General features: G+C 35.4%; 1 protein-coding gene across 1 annotated transcript in view; it reads right to left on the bottom strand.

Annotated features, from left to right (window-relative positions):
- Positions 1 to 364: 364 nt before the first annotated feature.
- Trs31 (trafficking protein particle complex subunit 31) overlaps positions 365 to 19,780 on the bottom strand; it is a 46,534-nt gene continuing 27,118 nt past the window's right edge. Inside the window, exons 3-5 of the mRNA XM_081730569.1 lie at positions 18,062 to 18,188; positions 10,609 to 10,791; positions 365 to 729 (exon numbers count right to left, since the gene is read on the bottom strand). Coding sequence (XP_081586695.1) covers positions 631 to 729; positions 10,609 to 10,791; positions 18,062 to 18,188 — 409 coding nt within the window. The 3' untranslated portion in view covers positions 365 to 630. The remainder of the gene's footprint in view (positions 730 to 10,608; positions 10,792 to 18,061; positions 18,189 to 19,780) is intronic.

Below are 19,780 nucleotides of genomic sequence, written 5' to 3'. Positions count from 1 at the left end.
TATGGGCTTTCGGCATCTAAGGTAATTTAGCCCGTCAAGTTTGAGGGATGACGTCCCTCTGCGAGCACACTATCCGGAGAAGGGAAGGAAGTGGCTTGGGACCTATAAGTTAGGTACCGCCCCGGCATTTGCCTAGTGTGAATGAGGAAAACCCAGGAAAACCTCATTCAGGGTGGCTGGCCTGAAAAAGCTTTTTACAATTTTTCGACCGAGTGTCCCCACTGGGAATCGAACCCGGGACCACTCGCACCGAAGGCGAGAGCGTTAGTGACTATGGATGTGATTTCAGTATTGTTTGTTTTACCGCAAACTGTATTAGAAGAAAACGTAAATGACACGTGAGGTCTTAATAAAAAGGAACTACTCCTTTATCGTTTAATATTTTTATTTCTGTATATACTTTAAATAACTTAACATACAGTGCTGTGCACGAGAAAAAGCTAACATACAAAAAGATTTCTTTTAAAGATGTTCTTACATTTTTCTTTTTAAATGAATACTTACACCTTAAAATTTCTGTCTATATTTTTCCAAGGATGAAAGTTTTACAAAATGTTAGAAAAGCATATATATATACAAATACAATACAGAAACACAAACAAATTATTTGTCTCGTACTATTCTCGTTTTCTACCGATCCTCTAGTTGCTTGTCTCGCATAATCACGGCATCATCAAATTTCACCATATACGTAGTTCCTTTGTGCCAGTGAGCTGTTACTTTCGCAGGCTGAAATAAATAAATAAAGGTAACATCATTTGCAACTGGCGCAATCTGAGAATTATATATATCACTCATGTCTCTACCTCAAAGAAAAACCCATTTCCGATTATATTCAGCGAGTTTTCTCACTTCTAAATCCATAATTTAAGACAGTCTTCATCTTTAGTTAGTATCCACATGACCGCCCGCAGAGGGGGGTAAAGGGCGCAGTAGCTTCCCTTTAGATTTTCGAATGGCACTCAGAGGTGAGGCTTCGAAGGTGTCAGTCTACGATTTTGCTCAAATTTTGCACATAGATAGTGCCCCAACAGAAAGCAATAAATTTGAAACGGTTCATGGTACCGCCTAAGAGAACTCGAGATATAAGAGTTTGTATGTGAAAAATAAGCGAATAATGAAGCATGGTGTCCATGAAGTCCGTTGGCACCCCTAAAAGTCGGAAACGGTGAAACAGATATCAAAACCGGAAAATATGCGTTTCATCATTTCAAAAGTATCCCGTATCGAGTAAAAACATCTGCTCCAAAGGCTTTTTTTTTTTTTTTTATTCCTTGGTGCATTGTACTTTTGCAATGATATGATAAGACAAGTGTTTACCTCTTCTGATATCGGTTTACAGTTTCAGATTTCTAGGGGTGGCTGCGGAGTTTTCAATGAAGAATTTATTACAATCTTGAACGCTTGCTATTTTGCACAAGTTTCGCATAGAGACTAGAGACTCTTCCCATCTTCTTTCTTTTAGCTATACTTTTAAATTATGTACTACTTGATCCCCCTTGCCATTTGCAAATTTTGATTTGGGCCCCGCCTGGGAATCTCCGGAGGATCCTGGGACAAATTTTTTTTACCTCGATACGGGATACTTTTGAAATGATGAAACACGTGTTCTCCGGTTTTGACACCTGTTTCACCGTTTCAGACTTTTAGGGGTGCCAACGGACTACATGGATACCATACTTCTTTATTCGCTTATTTTTCAGATACAAACCCTTATATGTCGAGTTCTATTAGGTGGTACCATGAACCGTTTCAGATTTATTCTTCTGTTGGGGCACTATCTATGTGCAAAATTCGAGCAAAATCGTACAATGTTACATTGTACCGAAAATCGTATACTGACAGATCTTCATATCCATGAAATTGATAGAGTTATTTTCTTCAACTTCTAATTCTAACCTTATGCCTTTCTCTTGGTCTTCTATACTTTCAACATATTTCTTCAGTTGATTTCTATTGAAGATAGAGAAGCAAGGTGAGAAAGTGACTACCAGTTGGTATCAGAAACCGTGTTGGGCAGGTATTTATTGCCACTGGAGAAGTGATGTGGACAAAGCAACTAAGAAGAATTTCATTAGGAACATGGAAAGGAAGATAGACAGCATCAACAGCGAGGAAGAGGGAAAGAAAAAAGATTTGGAAAAATTTTACAAACAATTGAACAATAATGGATATAGGATAGAGCAGTTTAGGAGAAAGAGAAAAGAAGATAATATGGATAGGAAAGAAGAGGAAGACAAGAAGTGGTATGGAATTCAGAGCATAGGCGAAAAGACCGAAGTGCTGAAGAAGTTATTAAGAAAAGGTGGTGTGAAGACTTATAGAAAAGGAGGAGAAACTTTGTTGAAGTGCATAAGGAAGAAAAGGAAAAGGAAGGAAAATCATATAGAAGAGCAGGAAGAAGGAGTGATATATGAAGTGAAGTGTAGAGAGTGTGACATGAAATACACAGGGGAGACGGGGAAAAGGCTTATGGACAGATTAAAACAACATAAGGATGATGTTAGACTGAAAAGAGATAATAACGCTATATACAAACATGTGAAGGAAACGGGACATAAAATAGACTGGGAGGGGGCTAGGGGTTTAGAGAGAGTGAACAGGAAGATTATTAGAAAGTGGAAAGAGGCTAGAAGAATAAAGAGAGAACAAGAGAAGAACTTAATGAATTGGACAAGCGGTATGAATATACACGAGCAATGGGAGAAATTGTTGGATGTGATAGAAAAGGAACAAGAAAAGTGCATACAGGCTATTAATATTTATTTATTTATTTAAAAAAAATATATATATAGTTATTTATTTTTCTTATTTAATATTTTCTATTTGTTATTTACTTTTCTTTGTATGTCATCTGTTTAAAGAACTGTTAGAAAAAGTGAAAGGGTTCATTATATTTTTCTGTTGGCGCGGAATTGCCTTTATCCTCATTGGTTCCCTCCGACCAATGAGAGAAGAGAAAAGGTCGTGGCATTTCACTTTCTCGTGTATATAAGATCTGATGTCACCTGTCTTTTCTCAGTGTTTGTGTCTGATGAAGAGGACGTTAGGTCCTTGAAACTGTAACACATTGTAAGTATAGTTTTTAATATATTTCATTCTGCTCTGGTCAGAACTGTTTTATTTGTTACTCTACTTACCCAGAGCCATGGTTTGTTCAGAACGTCGAACTGTCCGTGCACTAACACTTCGCATGGAACTCTCATTAGGCTGGGATGTGATGTACGGCCAAGTCTGATCTCTATTGGTTCACGCGATATGGCTCACCCGGCACAGTCCACTTTGCACTATGACCGGTTCCCAGACGTTTCCCTGTATTCACATACTCATAACACATTCTTGCAACTGTGATACGCGAGAATCCCAGTTGATTCAGAAAGGAGTGCCCAATTCATTCCAGACAATATGGGATCGGTCGAACACGTGTAAGTCCCATGCTTTTTTTCTTTTTCTGTCTTTTTTTTTTTTTTTTTTTTTTTTTTTTTTTTCAATTCTGCATGTCACGCCTTCTGCGCCTTGCAGTTACAGATTCTGCCTATTTATACCCCCAATGAGAGTAATCGGGGCAACGTATATGTGGGCGTAGCAATACGAGAACTTCAAACAGTCAAGTGTACCTTAAAAAAAATCCCAAAAATAAACTACTCCCTTGTGCCTTTTTTGGGACAAATGAGTCGTGTTATATTGTCAGAATATTAACGAAATGTTTATGTATGACATATGAACAAAATCGACTGAGTCATTATTGAGAAAATCGTCTACGGAAAACTCTCCCCAAGAATAAACTACCTCTTCTGAACTTTTCCAAGAAAAACTACTTACACCATACTATAGGATTGTTAGTGGAACATTGATTTACGAAATATGAACAAAATCTTTAGAGTCGTTTTCGAGAAAATAGCAAAATTTTGATTTTCAACCTTTAGTATAGTACTCTTTATTTCTTGGGGTAAGAAGAAAACTTAAAAAACTAAGGAATCTATGAAAACCTTAAGTTTCAAATTTGATCTCGATACGTTGAACGGTATGGCCTCTAAGCGGGTGAATATTTTTGCATTAGGACGAATGAACAGAATCCAAAGATCCGTTTTTCGGCATGTACAATCGTGGAACGTGTACAATCGCTGAAATTTCGAATCTGATTTTTCTCACAATCACCATACTTTCTCCTCTCTTACCGTTACTCGAAAATAAAAATTGTACTTACTTTTTTTTTCTAATAGCCGAAAAAGAAAGTCCGATATTTTGGATACTTGAGCAAGTATTTAATTTTCAAGAATAATTCCACATAATACAGAAGGTTTCCTGTTAACCGACTACCATAGGACTAGATCTTGATGAGATAACGAAAAAGTTGATTAAAAAACGAAAATCAGCACTTCACAGCCCATAAATTGTGTAGCATCTTTATAAGGGTGAAAAAAAATTCATAATGAAAATGGTAACGTATGTGGTGGTAGAATTGTTAAGAGTATGTGGTATTAATTGAAAAAAAAAAAAAAAAAAAAATACGATTGAGTCTACAATACAGAATGAAGTACAGTCCTGTATTCTATTATTAGGATTAGGATTTAGATATCTGGGCTTTCGTCATTTACGGCCATGTTATATCCCGTCACGTATAAAGGATTACGTTCCTCGGCGATCACTATCAGAGGAAACGGAAAGATGTCAGGATTAGGAAAAGAAAGAAACGGCCTGAGACCTATATGTTAGGTACCATTCAGGCATTTGTCTAGTGGGGATGAGGAAAACCCATGAAAACACCCAGAATATTATACGTATGTCTTCTGAGAACGTGAAGATTAATGTAAAAAATTTAATCCTTTCTTTCAAAACAAATCTTTTTCCGTATTACAAAGAAGGAAACAAACAAACAAACAAACAAAAAAGTTTGTACTCTTTCTGCCCTTTAATCATCTTCCTACAATACAGAAAAAAAGATGCCAGTAACTATTAGTTTAAATAATTGAAAAATTTAGTAGACAGTCTTGTACTTACATGAAAGTGAGAACTTGTGGTTGGCAAATACAAATTACTGTTTATTACTTGTATTTTATATAATGATATTATATTAATCGTATCACACAATATTATGTTAATCATGATATAATATTGTATATATGTGTTTGTTAAATAGGTTGTCTACTAAAATTCCAAAATGAAATTTTGTGACCTTTTCTTTACTAAACCACAAAGTTTCGTAAAATTCTCAAGGGTGAATTTGGATGCGAATTAGGCCGAATTTTTATGCATACGATAGAAACGTGCTTTGCTTGCGATTTGGTAGACTCTAAAGCAGACCATAGACTCACACCATTTGGTGGTGAATTTTGATGTTTTATAGAACAAAATTTTCCAGTTTGCACTTATATTTGTACATATTTAAAAAAATCGTGACCCTAAAACTAAATTTCTTGACTTTCATGACCATTTTCTGATTTCGTGACTTTTTCGGGACTTTCGTGACCGATAGACACCCTGTATAAAGTTTCTCTTACCTTCATCAAAACATATTTTTCTGTTTGTGGTATTTCATTATTTAAACCTTATAATGAAAACACAGAAGCTTAAATAGGAGTAACCGGATTCCAAAATTCTTTCATTTCTGTGATAAGTAGACATCGGATTTTTATGCAAATGCATATTTTGTTTGCTTATATGCATCTGTATTAAACTTGGTAGGGATTTCTAACAACAATAACACAACTTCAATTTGAACTTTTATAGTGCATATAAATGCACATTTCAAAGGTTCGAGCACATATTAATGCTTAAGTATATTCAGCATATTCCATAAGTTTTTATTTCAGATGTGGCTTATGGCATGAAATAAGTCCAGTTTTACTTTATATTTTCAATGCATTTACATGTCTATGCAACAGAACATCTTTTTGCATGGGAGGATGGAAGAATGTCTAATTTATGGAGGACCAATAACGTTAGCAACCGATCAACAGAGCAAAGAAGCTTACAATTGCCAAGACGTTAAGAGGAATCTGATAATGATAAAGACATCGTAATATTGTGTGGATATCAATTCAGAAACAAGAGACGCACGGAATGGTGCTCAGTGAATGTTTATCTCTAGTTGATAAATTATTATTCAGCTCGAGCTCCAGTCAGTTTCTGGTAAGTTTGGGCGGTCTGTGCTAAAGAATTGACGGATGTTATTACCAGAAACTCCAACTACAAAATAACTGAAGCCATGCAAAAAAAATCAAGGGTTAAATTTCAACTTGCCAGAAAATAGAAATACTAAATTTGCTCCTCTCTATAAATATAGTCCAGTAACACCTATTGATATTAACAGGTCATTTTGAGGCTACAAATGTCACAAAAATTAAATGACACCAAAAAATTAAAAGATCTTGTTCTCGTATCACTATATTTTATTCTCATTATTTGTGAGTCTTTTAAAAAGTTAGGGGTATATGAACTGTAACTGTCATAAAAATAAATTCTGAAGGTAAAATATACTTTCGATGTTATATTTCACTTACAAAATTTTGTCTCAGCTTTGCTCCATATTTGGAAATGCTCTCTTTTATTGCATTGTTAGTGCATATTAACTGCATATTTTAACACATTTAACAGCATAGTTGCATGCATATTTCATGAATTTTAAGTGCTTACAAATCCGATGTCTAGTGATAAGCTATCCCACTTTATACAGGACAGAAAATTCCGATAAAATCGCAACTGGTAGGAACAAAAAAAGAGGAAAAGCATGGAATTGTGCGTGCGTCAAAAATGAATTTCCTGTTGAATCGTTGATTCAACTGCATTTTGTGGATGATTCAATATTCCACTGCACAAGCTAAAGCAAACTATAACCACACAACTACAGAACAAAGTTCGTTACACATCATTAGTGGAAAGTACAAGTTTCTACGTTTAAAGTTGCCAATTAAAAACAAGCATTTCTAAATCACATCTGAAATCGTCTTTGAATGTTCATTTCAAGAGTGTTTAAAATCTCATTCTTAGCAAATCTAAAATCCCTGACTATTCCGGTCTTCTCAAATTCCCTTACTTTTCCCAGTTTTCCAGGTTTGTCACCACCTAGCTTTCTTGTCCATGAATCTTAAGATGGCGAAGTGTACAGTAGTCTTTACGTTTGGTGACAGTACTGCGGTTGTTCTCAATTCGGCGTATGTGTGCGAAACTCTTGAGGCAATTTGATAAAAGTGAAAAATAATATATTTCAATATAAAAATGAGAAAAGGAACAAGAAAAATATTTCAACGGCCTAAAAAATATTTATTTGCCACAGATGTTCAAGAACGGATACTAGTAATTAATAAGAAACTGGAAGCTGCACGCAACGCTGTCTGCCGCAGTGTTACTAACTCGTACCTTAATGTGCCAAGGGTACTAACGAAAAAGAGCCTGTACCGTGATTTAAAAAAAAAAAAAAAAAAAAAGCCGTGATTAAAAAAAAAAAAAACTTCTGCTGTACTGTGAACAACTTTATGTGCCTTGTTACCGATATGGTGCCAGTGGTCGCTGATAAGAAATATCTCCGAAAGTTTAAAAAGAGAACAACACACTGCATTCTGAGTCTGGTGTTGGAGGAAGATGAAGATAAAATGGACGGATACAGTAACAAACAAAGATATTTTAATGCGGGTAAGAGAAAAAAATGTTTTTATCCAGCATCCTTCTTAGGAAGCCCAATTAGATTGGACAAATCTTGCGAAGAAATTGCCTTCCGCATAACGCGAGAAAGGGAGAGACGGAAGAAGTAATGGTGATAGGAAGAACGCAATTGATCGATATAATTTGAAAGCTGTAAGAAAATGTTGGGAATTAAAGGAGGAAGATGAAAATCGTGAAACGTGGAAGAAACATTTCCAGACCGAATACAAGGTTTAAAAACGTTCTTTTCTATTATTCCCAGGACCAGCCCAGGCAGAGTACTTAATAATAATAATAATAATAATAATAATAATAATAATAATAATAATAATAATAATAATAATAATAACAATAATAATAATAATAATAATAAAAGAAAAAACTCTTCGCTTAGAAGTCAGAAGTAGGAAATATAAATAATAAATAAATAAAAAGAACCTCAAAACTGACGGATGTAAAGGTAGTTATCGCTGAAGGAAGAAAAAACTTCTAGTCTGAAACTTAACGAAAGTGTTATGTGAAATCAAAATTTCTTGCCTTAGTACTGTCTAAAGAATTTGTTTTACACATACATACACTGATATTTCGTCTAACATCTATAGACTTCCAAGTGCACCAAACTGGTCAAACAGTACAGAAACTCTCGCAAATAAAATAAAATAAAGTAAAATCTACGCAATATTAATAAGGATCCGTGTCCCGAGCTAAGCAGAGATATTTTACACACAACAATGAAGAATCAAGGAAAACTTGCCAGGATCGGCAGAAGCGAGTTAGTTTTTATAACCCTTGTAGGTCTATGTTCTTTGTATTGTTTGACGTATCTATATACACAGGACAAAAACAGAAAAAAACACTGAAACAGCAGAGACACCCAAATGTAGAACACAGCAACCTGTCACTGTCGCTCCTGAAAACCCGTCCTCATTCCAGAGCGATCCGGAAATGTGGTCTCTTCAATCCTGAGCTCTTTCGTGGCTAAGCAGTTAGCGTACGCGCCTTTTGCATGGGAGACCCAGGTTCGATTCCCGGCGGGAGCTCATGTGGTTCGGATTTCACGTTAATCAGTAGGTCCCGTCTCATATAGTCTCGCTGCTGAAAGGAACGTTGAACTCAAAATCAACTTAAATCTTTAATCCAGTTCGAATAGAAAACACTTTCATACAATTATGCTGCCTTCTTTCTTTCTCTCTCTCTCTCTCTCTTTTTTTTAATTTAATTTTTTTTTAATATTTTTTATATGGATTTCTATACTATTAATTAATTTCCTTGTACTTGGAAAGATGTTTGCAAAATATCCTGGCGTAGTTCGACTCAGGGACTGATGTTGTTGTAATTAAAAAAATAATGCCTGCAAAATTCCGATTAGACACTTAGCAAAAAGAAGTGATTCTCTTTTAATATATATAAACTAATACATTTGCTGATACTATGGTAAGAAAGAAAACAAAAATGTATCCGCGAAATCACGTTATGCCAAAATATTCGATTAACAGACGCTAGCAATCGATTTGCACGAGATGATGAAACATTTAGATTTTCTTTCTTAGTAAAATAATAGTAATCATCCTCATAAACTGCTAGTTCATTCATAAATTATTTGGCCATAGATTGGTTTTACCGATACAATTTTCTTTGATGACTAACACCCATTATTACACACATTCTTTTCGCACTTACCGCTATTTGAAATTGTCGCAATTTTTCTTGCGGTCTCTCTTCTAAGAGTGGTGGGTGAAAGGTTTATAAAGGAAGGGAAAGAAGTGTATGTGGTATTTATTGATCTCGAAAAGCTTTTGACCGCGTGAATTGGGACTTGTTGTCGGAAGTTCTAAAGAAGATTGGATTGGAATGGAAAGATCGAACACTCATGAGAAACATAAAATAAACCAAAGTAAGTGTTAGAATAGCGGAGGAAATGACAGAGAAAGGGGAGTCCGACAGGGATGCTGTCTCTTGTCTACATTATTTAATATCTATCTAGAAGAGATGGTGAAAAAGAGCCTATATAATGTAGACGGCACTTCGGTAGGAGGTTGAATGATTAGGAGCGTACGGTTTGCAGATGATATGGCGCTTGTTGTGGAGTCCCAAAAGAAAATCAATAAAATGTCAGTAACCTTGAGGAAGGTCTGTGAAGAATATGGGATGAAAATAAACGTTAGAAAGCCAAAAGTCATGGTGATTAGAACTAAGTGGTCGGTGTCAAATATAGAAGAGGGGAGCAAATAGAACAGGTGACTACTTTTCAATACCGGGTAGTGTTATTAGTTGATGATATGAAGTCCGAACGTTAAATAAAAGCAAGGATAGGAATGGCGAAAGAAGCCTTCAGGAGGAAGAAAAGTCTGTTTTTTGGGACTGAGAAAAAGACTCATAAAATGCTTCGTGTGGAGTATTGCATTATACAGGGCAAAAACATGATCATTACGCAAAAATTATGAAAAAAGACTGGAAGCTTATGAAACGTGGCTGTGGAAAAGAATGCGCTGGGTCGAGAGAAAACGAATGAGAGGGTGTTAGAAATGGTGGGGAGAGCTATTTTAAATATTATTAAGAAGAGGAATTGATTGGAACATTGGCTAAGAAGGAACTGTATCATAAGGGACGTGCCAGAGAATATGGTGGCAGGAAAGAAGAGGAGGGGCGAAGGAGACTACCAGTTTAGCTAAAGACCATGGAACAAGGAAGCTTTTCGGCTGCAGCAAGTGACCTGCCAATAATGGTACAAAAGCTATGATGATGATGATATCTTTAAAGTGAATTGTTAGTCAATCCATACTTAATAGAAATATTTTATTCTATGTACTCTGTCAGGAATTACTTTTCAATTTTTTTTTTTTTAATATAATTGAGAATTTGTACATTTAATGACAAATAAACGCCACTCTGTTAAATATCACACTAATAGTTTATAATTAAAGCATAATGTAGTAAGCTTGTGTTTTGTGTGACTAGATTACTTACGAATCCACAGCCATCAAGAACTGCTTCTATAATTCCTGCCGTAAATGCTGCACAGTTAAGATTTCCCTTGTCCTTTGGCATTGAAATGAACCGGTTGACCAATGGATCTTTTTCAATGATATAATACGTCCTCTCATCGTCATTTGCGTGTTCCAATTTGTCTGCTTCTCTTCCAAACAAAGACTGGAATAGTTAACATTTCATTAGGAAAGAAAATGGAATGATAAAAGAAAATTGATCACATATATATTTTACATTCTCTGTAACACCACGACACAATTCTATTGAAACACATTTCCTTGTTAATACTGTAACGTGATGTAATTATCGAATCAGATCGACAGATAGTGTGAAAACCTTGTCTTCGATATTTTTTTTTTCTTTTCTTGCTAAGGGCACGTGAAAAATGTGGTCATGTTTTCGTTCTAGAGTTCCTACTGATCTGGAGAAATCTATTTCCCTGACTTTTCCTGACTATTGGCAGGAAATTCCCTGACTTTCATGACAGGTGTCGGATGACGTTGACATATAAATAAGGAATAAATAACGGTGAGATTTATATATGAGAACATTTATTCTATACAGAAATAGTAATCAGTTGATCATAACGTACAACAATAAAAAAATAGCAATAGAAACCAAATAGGTATTATAATGGTTGGCTAAGCTGATATTGGTGTACAATTAATGTTAGAAAAAAATATTTATAAAATTTCCCTGATTCCCAGTTTTTTTCCCTGAGCTTCTCTGACCTGCATCATTTTCCCTAACCAGTAGGAACTCTGTATAAAAAATTATACAATGTAAATGATACACGTTAATAAACAAAAGAGGGATTTCCTATTGACCTCAATTCTTCCTTTATGTAACAGGTACGTGCCTAACATACCGGGCGAATTCGTTATAAAACTGTATTCCTACAAAAACATATTTATAGATATGCGACAATAATTTTGGACATGAAAGTACATGAATTACTATGAGCATAATCTTAGTTCTTCAAAAACGTATTTAGTAACTTGCCAATGTAAACAAACTTATAACAAAAAGAAATAACGTCACAGACTCTAAGGACCAAGATATTTACAGTATCAGGATTTCCTAAACATTTGTTTACCTCTAAGCACTTCATTACTAAAGTACAGTTGCTCCACAAGACCTTGCCATAAATCAAAAACTTCACTTATGAATTTTATTAGTACCAGAGAGCCGGAACTTAATCTCGATCAAGCTTCACCGAATTACATTATCAAACTACGTAACACCAAAAATTTATTACTTTTTATTTTTTCATACTGTACCAGATCATTTCAGCAACTTTCCATAAGTACAAGAACGTATTATTACAGTGATTAGCTACTCTGAATTATAATGGTGAGGTGATTTTTATATATATCTATATGTTTGCAGGAAAATACTTTTTCGTGATTAGTTTACCAGTATACTTTTCTAGTGAGTGAATTCCTGGGAATTTTGCAATACCCTTAAAAACTTGATACGTCTAATGTCAGCGGTGAAGATATTTAAAAATAATATGTAATTCTTCAACCGATTTATTGCTCAAATGGGACCTCCACTCTGATGAAGATACCACGATTATAGGAGTTACTGAAATTATAAGAACTCTAAAAATATAAAATACGCAAAGAGACATGGAATTTATTTTAATTTTAATTATACATAAAATTTAAATGCGTATTACACTAAATTTGAATATTTTAACGTATTAGTTAATTATTAGTCTTAGATAATGACTTAAAAAATTTAGTTATCTTTTTTATTTCGCAGGTTTTAAAAGATGTATTCGGACTGGTACTTGGCAGTGGCTTGATCAGTTTTTACGAAAAAGTCACTTGTAGATACATAATTAGTGATTCGGAGTCATTCATTCAAATTTTTTAAGGTCAGTTTTTTTTCCGCACTGGTTGTAGGTTCTCCTTCACTAAAATCGACAGGCCCGTATTTATACATTGTGCGCCCCTGTGCTCTAAATAATTTGCCGCCCCTCGCACAAAATTTGCCACCCCTTCCAACGAAAACGACCTATATTAAGAGTTGAATTTACAGGTTTTGGAGTCGCTGAGATGAATAATGAGTTTTAATCTAATTTAACTTCAAGGTCATACTCCACTCCCCAGGGAGGGGTCAGATTTTAAAACTAATCGAAAACGACAGATATTCAGTGTTGAATTCATAGTTTTCGAGATCGCTGAGTTAAACGGTATCAGCTTTCATGATGTTCAAGTTCATCCTCACCTTTAGAGTGAAGGGTGGAAGAGGATGACTTTTTAAATATAATCAGATGAGCTAGCTAATTAGTAACTACTGTAATTAGGGCGAATTAAACACATGAATATATTTTCTCGCGCTTGCGCGGGACTCTGCGGGTTACTAGTTTTAAATATTACTGTATTGTGAATAAAAAAAAAATCCAAAATTTTGCCGCTCCCTAAATTCTGCCGCCCTGTGCTGGAGCACAGAATAGCACTTACCTAAAGACGGGCCTGAAAATCGAGTCCAGCAATTTTTCGTATTTCTTCTCTTTCTATTCCATTTCAGTTAATTTTCATCTTGCGATTCAAACAATTCTTGAATCATTCGATTCCAAATGTTCCAAACCATCTTGTTCTGTTATTTACAGATCGAACAATGTTTCCAGTCACTGTACAATTTGTATGAAATGATTATTGTTCATCAAAGCCAAAATTGGCCACACATTTTTTTCAGAGTGCTGTTAATATGGATGGCTTTAACCCCTACAATGATTCTTGTATGCAAACAATACATGTTGGTATGTCCAAATTTTTTCCAACATCTCATAATATCAAGGGAGCACCGTGGTCTAGTGGCTACATCGTTGGATTCACGCTTACGTGGTCCCAGGTTCGATTCCCAGCCGGTGGCTCCCATTTTCGGCGTCCACACAAGATCGTGAGGCAAACTGGGGAGTCACGTAAATAAAAGGCCACTAGGACTAGAAAGCTCCTGACACATCTGTTAAAGACACGGCAACGCAGCGCAATGATCACGTGCTCCTCGGTAGGCTGGATGTAATTCAGCTGATCGCTAACAGATGGCATTGGAAGCGACTCAGGCCCACAAAAGGGTTGTTTGGTTTGGTTATCTCATAATATCAATGTTCGGATCGCTTTCCACAATGTAAAGTACGATTTTGAAGATTCTCTTTATGCAACGAAGTTTTAAGACCGTTAGTATTATTTCTTGATTCATGAATTAGAATAAGAACATAATGTCTGATGATAAAAATATCCACTCTTATATTAGGATACGCTACTTCGAGCTCATGGGAATGACCTGGTGTATTATTCAAAAGTAGAACTGCCTTGAAAGCTAAATTACTTTCCTTTAAATAAAATTTAACTTCAGGAACAAGACAATTTGAAACCGTCTTAAAAATGACAGCAGTGATCGAGGCTCTCTTGTACGCGCACCGAAATACTAGAGCCTGTCTATCTCAGGTGTGCCCTCGGAAACTATGCGAACTATACTTCGGCCCCATCCCCGCCGCCCTATGACGGAGGAAACTCTCCCTTTGCTTATCGGAAAAGAAGTGAATGACGTCAGCCGTGTTGCCAATTTGTCATTCAGTCGTTTGGCCTTGACAAGTGAAGATCGTAGGCTACTTAGAGTGGCTAACAAGACAGAGCATAGTGAAGTCCGTGAAATAATTCATTGTGGCAACGCTACCGCATCAACAAATGAAAGATCTTGGGAGCAGCAACTTGTCCCTCCTCTTTCGAGGGAGGTGCAGGAACACACACACCGAGTAGCGCCAGAGGGGGCACAGTTCAAATAGAAAAGCTTTAGTAAGTCGTTCTTGTTTCGATATTTTAAAGCACGAAATAAAATGATCTGTATACTGTACCATAAGTGGCGTAATGTATTAGAATAAAACAGCAACGTAATTCAGTTCAGGTGCTATCTTCACTTTCTGATATGAAAGTTTATTTGGCATCATTTTTCCCAAGAATAAACCTATTTCATTTGCATTAAACAGTTATTTAGACTTATATCCGCTTTCAGAAATTCATCTGGATATGCTGTAATGTCTGCAAATGCAGTCTCTCCCATACTTTTGATGTGGAATGAATTATTACACCACTTTAAGGCACTCAAGCCCTCCCCGCTGGTCTAGTGGCACATGTCTTTGGTGCACATGGTTCTGGGTTCGATTCCCGATAGGAGAGTACAAAGACGTTAACTTCACGATCTTTCACTGTCATTTATCATTCGTTGCCCTTAGTCCAAAAAGCATAACTATATTTCAATTCAAAACAAAATAGACAAAAGCATTCTCTTCTGACCGCGACCTTCAATCTACAGTATTAATGTGACTTCTATTTTTGTCTTCTTTCTTTTCAATTGCTGAGTCACGCACGGTTCTTGCTGATAGCAAAATCGAAGCTATAGAATTCCCAAGAGTGAAAAAGTGACTGACTGGACCGCAGTTTGAACCCGGGACCTCTGGCATACCGTGTCGATGCATTAACCACTACGCCACCCAGTCCACCTCCCAGAACAGCCACATATTCTCTCTCTCTCTCTCTCTCTCTCTCTCTCTCTCTCGGTTGGTGCTCTCACCTTGGACCTCATGGATTGTACGACAGACCACTGCTGTAATTAGGCAATCCTGTGTCCATGACGGTTGTGACTTAATATATACCGATCAGAGGAGGAAACCACAGAATTTTTTTTTTTATTTATTTATTTATTTTACACACCAAATCCTCTATAGATGCGAATTCTAACGCAAGGAGGGAAAAAGGTGACTCACTGGACACAGACTTGAACCCAGGACCTCAAACATCGTGCCGATGCGTTAACCACTGCCCCACCCACTCCACCTCCCAGAACAACATAGAATTCTCGATTATGCCGTCAAATTTTTTGATTCTTCGTACAGTTGAATCGTTGATATTAAAATAACGTAATATGGATGTATACGTCTCATCAAGGTATAAAAAATCACAAATTTTCATTTTAATCTTAAGCGGCAAAACATTTTTCTTTCGTGACGAAAATTATCTTCCTCTCCCCCGTTTTTTTTTCCGATTTTATAATATCAGGGCTCATAGTGGTTGGTTTCTTGTAAATAGTTGATAAGTGACCAAAAGCATACGAAAAGGTGACCAGACTCACTGCCCCTCTTTTCCTTTGTCACTTTCTCCATCACCTCTCTCTTTGTTTATTGTTGTTATTTTGTTTCATCTTTTCTTCTTTACTTCTTTTTGAGTTTCCTCCTTTCTTAGGTTTTCTAAGTTTGCTTTGTAGTTACGGTAAGCAAACAGCAGATGTAAAAAGCTTCTGAGTAAGTGAAACCAGTCCTGGCCTATTTCCCAATTTCTTCATCCCAGATTTATATTTAACTTAGCATTGAGAGTTCTCAAAGCCATGAAATATTCAAATTCATCACCTACTCTTAAAAACAACATACAAGAAGCATAACACAACACGAACATGAAGAAACACACACACACAACGTTGAGCGAAGCGTTAACTATTACGAGAGAAAACTAAGACTATTATGATAGAAGAAAGAATAGACACAGAAGGGTTTTCAATCCCATCTTGAGAGCTTAAGCATCCACCAACCATCTACTATGCTTTAGAAAGAATAAAAGCTGAAATGAGAATAAAGCTGACTGTTTCACATGTGGCAGCAAGTACTGAAGCTTTCAGAAGTGTAATGAGTAACAAGCTTCTGCCTTTTTACATTTATTTCTATAATATTTTTCTTAGAAAACTGCCAATGCAAAACATAAATCACGAGAAAAAATCACTTTACCTCCCAAAAAAGTAACTTTTAATAACAAATTTGAAAAAAAGTAACTTTTAGTGACCAACTTGAAAAAAAAAGTACTTTTTAGTTAAAAAAGTGACTCGCTATGAGCCCTGTAATATTCATGATTTGCAAAACGTAAAAAGGAAGAGCTAAGAACGTATGTTGTAATACCTGAAAGTATTGTAGCAATTAAATCAAAGACCAATTGCGTTTTAACCTTATACGATTCATGGTACGTTTTCGTATCATAATGCAATGTTGTCTTTAACCGCTTATTTACGTCCTTTAACTGGCATTTAAATCCTTCTTTTATGATTATTATTATTATTATTGGTCAAGTCAGACATGGACCAAAAAACACCCCAGATGCGTTTTTGAACCAGATGGTCAACTTGGTGGTGCCAAATGGGGATGGGAGGTGTTAAAGGATAAGAAGTACATAGATACAAAGTGTTCAAGTATGTGACACTAGCCGTTGGTAAGGAGAAATGGGCAAATAAGAGAAATATGTGCAAATAAGAGAATCAAGATATAGATTAATGAGATTGAGAATATAGATGTGGAGGATTTAAAAGATTACGAGAAAGATTACAAATATACGAAGAAAGATGATTTAAGACGATTACAATGATAATGTGAGTTATGTAAAGATATGGAAAATGAGTGACTCAGATTAAGAATAAATATATAAGAGAAGATATCAGTATTAGTTGCTGGTGTATTTCATGTAGTTGGCAAGTAGAGCCAACGAATTGATATTTAGATTTATAAAAGATCATTTTTAAGATTTTAACAGGAGACGTGACATACATTTTTTTCTTGAGGCAATTTTCAAAAAATTTTTCCCGCCCGCCATTAGCTTTCAAGATATCATATTGAAATTTTGCAAATGCATTGTATACACCTCTAACTATTTATCAATTTTTTTTAAAGATCTCTACGTCAACTTGGGCCCGGGCCCGAGGGGCTCAAAGTTTTCGAAAAAGAAATTATTTCGGAAAATTTCCCCGATTTCCCCTAATTTCCCGTTTCAAGTGGATGATACGGACAAGCGAGTGATACCGTTGGAAAGGCTGCACTATTGTAAAAACAACGATGTATGAAACATGATCCTACAGCAAGTAGCAATGGAAGCAGTACCTACTTGACTGAAAGTCTAAAATTTACCTTAAAAAGCGAGGATCGTATAAGGGTTAATAATGCAGTACATTGTAAGTAAATCGGAATTATCTGCTTTGTGTTTATTTACCAAATATATACACACACACACACACACACACACACACATATATATATATATATATATATATATATATAGAGAGAGAGAGAGAGAGAGAGAGAGAGAGAGAGAGAGATAGATAGATATAGATATAGATATATCAGTAACAATGAATGAGTCTGAGATTTGATCAGCGAATAATGAAATTCTCAACCGTGAGTACAAAAATTGATCACCATTATTTCGCCTGTGAATTGTGAGAAAGGAGCTTTAACTTACTACGACTAGGATTAGTGTTGCGGAAGGTCACAGAATTAACCGATGTTATTCACGAACAAGAGGAAATTCACTTATAAAAATCTATTTTACATTCTTCAATTTGAAGTGTACAACATACGGTGTACCAAATTAATGCATAGAAATCGACCTACCTTCCACAATGTAGATTTAATGAAAAGGAGCATATTCAGCAACTTTACTTCTCGTTTGTAACTTCTTTCACGGACGAACAGAAGATCAATGATTCGAATTCCTACTTGGTGACCCATATCAGACAGCCTAAAATAAATAAATACATAAATTATTAAATAAATTCTTCGACATTATTTGCTTTAAAAAAGTTACTAACCAGGGTTGGCTGGTTTAAATCAAGTTGATTTAAACCAGATGGTTTTTAAAAATAAACTGGTTTAAACCAAACAACGAAAAATGTTCGTAAAAGTGTAAGTATTCGTTATATATATATGTTTAGGAATGTTTCTTTTGTGATTTTTTAATAGTGTTATTATTGTTATGCAATTGCAATCAAAGAAAAATTCTAAATATTATTTCGTTTTAATAATGTTTACTTTTAAAATACTCGAAATGCTGTACTTTATTTCCGAGGAAGGGGGGGGAGCATACAAACCTCACGAGAGGCATTTATTGAAATCAGAAGTATCTTTGGTATCTATTTATGTATAAATGGGTCAGTGCCAAAGTGGACTCAAATAATTCGTAAGTCGTTGTTTTCTTTAACTTGGACTAATAAAAGTCGTAGTGAACAAACTTGGACTAAATAAGTTCTTCTGTACTCTACAGTATTTTGAAATTGTCCATATGTAATTCTGTATAATGGTTTCACTTGTGCAACTGTTTATCTTTTTGTCCTTCTGAAATGACTCTTGACAATCGTATTAGCAAGTATGTAAAGATCAGTACAACGTATTTTTATTACGAGTCCTTCTTGAGTGAGTCGGCAGACATATCGCACTTGTGGCCAATTAGTCCCGGTTTCGAGTTCAAATAGAGGACAATTTTTCTGGGATGTAAGTCGAGAAACGGTTTGGATTCCGCTTTAAGCTTATGTGATCCCTTCCAGCACAACTCGATTGTTTAATAATAATACCAAGGTGAAACAAACTTATTTCTGTCCATATGTGGTATAAATACATAGAGCAAATTATTTAAACCAAAAAAACCTGGTTTAAACAATTTTTTTTTTTTCAATAAAAATCATGGTTTTTGCTAACCCTGTTAGTAACTGCCTAAATCTTTGGCGAAATCCAATGCTTTTTCACAGTCAATGAACCTTAAAAAACGAAGAAATAGAATAAAAATATCTCAATTCTAATTGTTAATAGAATGTACGGAATGCTTATGTATATTAGATCTCATGTTACTGACCTACATGTTCCTGCAACAAACCAAATGAATAGTATGTGCTAAAAATACCGAATATTTACTCCAATATTCTTCCTCAGTAGCACTAAGCTATATTCCATCTTATAAAAGGAATAGATCACATGCTCAAGTGGTTTAGACTTTCTGTGGAGTTACGTAACCAAACAGATATCAGGTTATTTAAAAGGCATTGCGCCTTTGCAGTTCAAAACTGAGAATACATCTGTTGTTAGTTAAAAATAATATTATGAAACCGCTTAAGCACCACTTTGTTCGATAATTTTCTGCCATTTTTCTAGGAACACCATAATCCTGTTATTCCAAAACCTCTGTGGTTTTTTCATAAGAACGAAAAAAAACTGACACGTGGTGTTCACAGGCCTCTTTTAAAACCGACTTAACACGGTTCAGAGAGTTCTGCGGAAACCTAAAAAAAGTTACATGCTAACGGTGCCAGAAACGGATTATATGATAGTTGAATTAAAACC

Source organism: Thermobia domestica, chromosome 1, assembly GCF_964235325.1.
Source record: "Thermobia domestica chromosome 1, izTheDome1.hap1.1, whole genome shotgun sequence".
NCBI classification, from domain to species: Eukaryota; Metazoa; Arthropoda; class Insecta; order Zygentoma; family Lepismatidae; genus Thermobia; species Thermobia domestica.
The sequence above is the reverse complement of the archived record's forward strand: the minus strand, read 5'-3'. Positions and strand labels throughout refer to the sequence as shown.